At 58.2% G+C, this 4,672-nt stretch overlaps 1 protein-coding gene across 1 annotated transcript; it reads left to right on the top strand.

Moving 5' to 3' along the window:
• Positions 1-853: 853 nt before the first annotated feature.
• Positions 854-1,621, top strand: LOC135382628 (uncharacterized). Its single transcript, XM_064612600.1, has one exon. The coding sequence runs from the start codon at positions 854-856 to the stop codon at positions 1,619-1,621; it is 768 nt and encodes a 255-aa protein (XP_064468670.1).
• Positions 1,622-4,672: the final 3,051 nt, after the last annotated feature.

Raw genomic sequence — 4,672 nt, 5'->3', positions numbered from 1 at the left:
GCTACAAATGATGCTTACATCGGTATACGATAAATTACCACTAATATCGCTGTTATGTAGGAAACGCGAAATTAATGAGTTCTGTTTATTCATTTGCACAGGTCAACCATTCAATGCGCATTGAAAGTGGCCGTGTAGCAGCGTCAAAACTCGAGCGTGATCGGGAAGTTCGATGCAGATCGGATTCGAGAAGGATCGAAATGCCCGTGTGACAGGGGTATTAAACCCTCGGTGTGGTCTTCAGTAGTCCTTCTGGCATCCATGCGCTTGAACCCATTCACCTTATATCATGTGAAAGGACATGTGTACAGCTATCGGATGATGCTAATCCAATGGTGGCAGCCACCACCTGCAGGGATCTCGCAATGGGCACATTTTACGTTGTTCGAAACTTCCGTTCTTCGTTCTTTTACCAATGAAAAGGATGTGACTTTCACACTTCCTGGGGGACTGGTGGCAACCTGAAACAAAAGCTAAGATGTTACCAGTGGATAAAGATCTGTGGCAGCCGACGAAGACTAAGTTGCCACCGCTACGCGCCGCGCGACATGGGCTCCCCTGGCATTCTGTGCCAGTCAGTTCAGTCCTCTGGCAGCCACTGATCGCGCTGCCCAATAAACTGTGGCTTCCTACTTTGCTGCCTGCCTTTCTTCACCACACGCCCACAGTTTTTGGTGACCCGGTACTTGCAGCGTTCCATGGCGCACGTTCCCTCCACCGATGCATCAGCAGGCCCACCGCCTCCCACTGAGCCTCCCAACGCAGGTGCCACAGCGTCGTCGATCCATCACTGCGCCATTCGCTTACCACCCTTCTGGAGCCACAACCCCACCGTGTGGTTTTTACAAGTCGAATGCCGGTTTCCGTTAAGCGGCATCACCTCCCAGCTGGCCAAGTTTCGGCATGTGGTGAGCGTCCTGCCCCAGGAAGTTGCCGCCCAGCTCATCGATGTTCTCACCGCGCCCCCGCCGCAAACCCGTACGACACTCTCAAGGCTGCCTTGCTCGAACGGACCACCGCCTCCGAGCGAAAGCGCTTCCAGGAGCTTTTGTCAGCCGAAGATCTGGGCGACCGCCGACCGACAGAACTCCTGCGTCACATGCAGAACCTTCTCGGAGAGCGAGCAGTGACGTTCGATGCAAGCTTCCTGAAGCAGCTGTTCCTACAACGACTCCCACCAACGGTCCAGATGATCCTTACGTCCGCTTCAACACTCTCGCTTCCGGAATTGGCACTCCTGGCCGACAAAGTAATGGAGGTTGCCACCCATTCCATCTCTGCAATTCCACCTGCGGCAATCACAAATCCTCCCATCCGTCCACACCCTCAGGCCTGTCCACCCACTGCTCCGCCCACCGCGGACCCCATTGTCCAGCTCCGCGAGGATTTCGAGCGCCTATCTGCTACGGTGGCGTCCGCTGTTGCGCCGCGCAGCCCTCGACCGCGCCATCGTAGTCCACGGCGTTTCGGCTCCCGTTCATCCAGCCGCAGGCGTTCACCTCGACGTACTGCCGAAGACCCGCCTATCGGCCCGTGCTCGTACCACCAGCGCTTTGGTACCGAAGCCCGCCGCTGCACGAGGCCCTCTACCTGGTCCGGAAACGCGACCGGAGACCGGTAATGGCTGCGACCGTCTCCACCACGGCGAGCAGCCGCCTCTTCTACGTCGTTGACAGGGTGTCCCGTACCCGGTTTCTCGTCGACACCGGCGCCGACGTGAGCGTACTCCCTGCCTCTCCCGCGGACCGCCGCAGGCCTCCACTTTTCTACCTCACCGCTGTCAACGCCACCGGCATACCAGTCTTCCGACAGCAGTCCGCCACACTGAACCTCGGCCTTCGCCGAAATTTTCCGTGGCTGTTCCTCGTGGCTGGCGTCAAGCAGGCCATCCTGGGCGCGGATTTTCTTCACTGCTTCAATCTCGCTGTGGACGTTGCTCGCAAGCGTTTGGTCGACACCTGCACCCATCTGTCTGTCCAAGCCCTTTCCGTCGACGCCGTCTCCTGTGAACAAGGCGTGCCCATTTCTGCCTTATCCTCTCCTTACGCTGCCGTCATTAAGGAATTTCCATCTCTCACGCAACCACCCGACTGGAACCGACCCGTTATTCATGATGTCGTTCACCACATCGAAACGACAGGACCACCCATCTTCTCCCGCGCCCGTCCTCTTGCTCCTGAAAAGCTAAAGATCGCTCGATCAGAGTTCGACCATATGCTCTCCATCGGCGTCGCGAGACCATCCTCAAGCAATTGGTCCTCAGCGTTACATATGGTACCCAAAAAAACCGGCGACTGGCGGCCATGCGGGGACTACCGTGCCCTAAATCTCGTCACCGTGCCCGACCGATATCCCTTGCCCCGGTTGCAGGATTTCACGGTGAATTTGCACGGCACGCGCCTTTACAGCAAGATCGACTTCATGAAGGCGTACCACCAAATCCCCGTCGCAACGGAAGATATCCGGAAGACCGCTATAACAACCCCCTTCGGTCTATTCGAGTTCCCGCGTATGCCCTTCGGACTCCGCAACGCGGCTCAAACCTTTCAAAGGTTCATTGATTCCGTCGTCCGAGGCCTCCCATTCGTGTTCGCCTACATGGATGATTTACTGGTTGCGAGCACGAGTTCCGAAGAGCACGTTCAACACCTTCGACAGCTTTTCGCGCGCCTCGAGTCCCACGGCATCGTCGTGAACCTCCAGAAATGCGAATTCGGCGTCTCATCCATCGAGTTCCTCGGCCACACAGTCTCTCCCGCCGGCATCGCACCACTCGCCAACAAGGTCGATGCCATCACCAATTATCCGAAGCCTACATCCATCCGCCAGCTCCGCCGATTCCTGGGTCTGATTAATTTTTATCGGCGCTTCCTTCCACACTGCGCCGCCACCCTCCGCCCCCTGGAATTTCTCCTGGCCAAGACGAAAGTACAATCAAGAACTTTCTCCTGGAATGCCGAAGCCGATGAAGCCTTCGCCAAGATCGAGGCCGATCTTGCGGCGTGCACCCTTTTGTTCCACCCGAAGCACGATGCTCCCACCTTACTGATGGTGGATGCTTCAGGAACAGCTGTTGGTGCAGTCCTCCAACAACGGATTGAAGACTCCTGGCGCCCGATCGCTTTCTTTTCAAAAGCCCTCAAACCTCCCGAACAACGGTACAGCGCTTTCGGACGAGAGCTGCTGGCCGCGTACCTTGCCGTGAAGCACTTTCGGCATTTCCTGGATGGTCGATCGTTCACTATCTTCACTGACCATAAGGCCCTCACGTATGCCTTCCGCTCTGCCAGAAGTCGCTACTCTCCCAGGGAAATTCGGCAACTGGCCTTCCTTGCGGAGATGTGTGCCGATATCCAGCACGTCAAAGGCACCCTGAACAGCCCGGCCGATGCTCTCAGCCGATTCCCGTCCCTATCTGCCGTCTCCCAGCCCGTGTCTCACGCTGCCCTCGCCGCAGCCCAGGCTGACGACGACGAGCTGAAGCAGCTACGCCTCAATCAAAACACCTCCCTCCACCTCCAGGATTTTCCTGTCCCCGGCGAGCCGCTTACCATCTCCTGCGACCTATCAACTTCACGCCCAAGACCTTTCGTTCCTGCCGCATTAAGGCGTCCCATCTTCGCCTCCATGCACGATCTCTCACATCCTGGGATACGCGCAACCCAGCGACTTATCGCAGACCGTTTCGTCTGGCCATCAATGAACCGTGACGTCCGCGATTGGGTCCGCGCCTGCCAATCCTGCCAGCGCTCAAAAGTCCACCGTCATACTTTCACACCCATCGGCAAGTTCGACATACCCGACATCCGCTTCGACCATGTTCACCTGGACATCGTCGGCCCCCTACCTCCATCGACCGGGTACCGTTACCTACTCACTGCTGTGGACAGGTACACAAGGTGGCCCGAAGCTACGCCCATGGCAGACGTGTCAGCGGAAACCGTGGCATCGGCCTTCCTATCATCCTGGGTGTCCCCTTTCGGCGTCCCGTCCTAGATCACCACTGACAGAGGGCGTCAGTTTGAAAGCAGCCTCTTCAACGCCTTCACAAAGCTGCTGGGCACCACCAGGCTCCGCACCACTTCATACCATCCTGCATCAAACGGCCTCGTCGAGCCGACACCTTCACCGACACCTCAAGACCGCGCTCATGGCTCGCGAGGACCTGACCATTGGGTTAACCACTTACCCTGGTGCTCCTGGGCATCCGTGCCGCCCTGAAGCCCGACCTAGGCTGCAGCTCCGCCGAACTTGTGTACGGGTCTGCTCTTCGGCTCCCCGCGGATTTCTTCGTCCCTCCACAACACCCGCCCGCCCCCGCGGAGTATCTCCAGCGCCTCCAACGTTTCTTCGCCTCCCTTCGGCCGACCCCCACCCGTACGGACTCCTCCCGCAAGGTCCACGTCCCGCAGGAGCTCGCCACAGCGACACACGTCTTTCTCCGCACAGACGCCGTCCGTCGGGCGCTCACGCCTCCATATTCAGGGCCACACACCATCCTCAGCAGGGGCGAGAAGACTTTCCGCATTTCCATCCGTGGAAAGCCTGAAACCGTATCCGCCGATCGAGTCAAGCCTGCCTTCGTCGAATGCCCTACCATTGCGGCCTCCTCAGCTCCGGAACACGCCTCCGACGCCCCACCACGGACACCTACACCCACGTCGCCACCCTC

The sequence above is a fragment of the Ornithodoros turicata genome, chromosome 1 (genome assembly GCF_037126465.1).
Source record: "Ornithodoros turicata isolate Travis chromosome 1, ASM3712646v1, whole genome shotgun sequence".
NCBI lineage: Eukaryota > Metazoa > Arthropoda > Arachnida > Ixodida > Argasidae > Ornithodoros > Ornithodoros turicata.
The sequence above is the reverse complement of the archived record's forward strand: the minus strand, read 5'-3'. Positions and strand labels throughout refer to the sequence as shown.

What these genes read in the sequence shown, in the direction of transcription:
- LOC135382628 (XM_064612600.1), top strand. Translation starts at nt 854, where the DNA reads ATGCCGGTTTCCGTTAAGCGGCATCACCTCCCAGCTGGCCAAGTTTCG.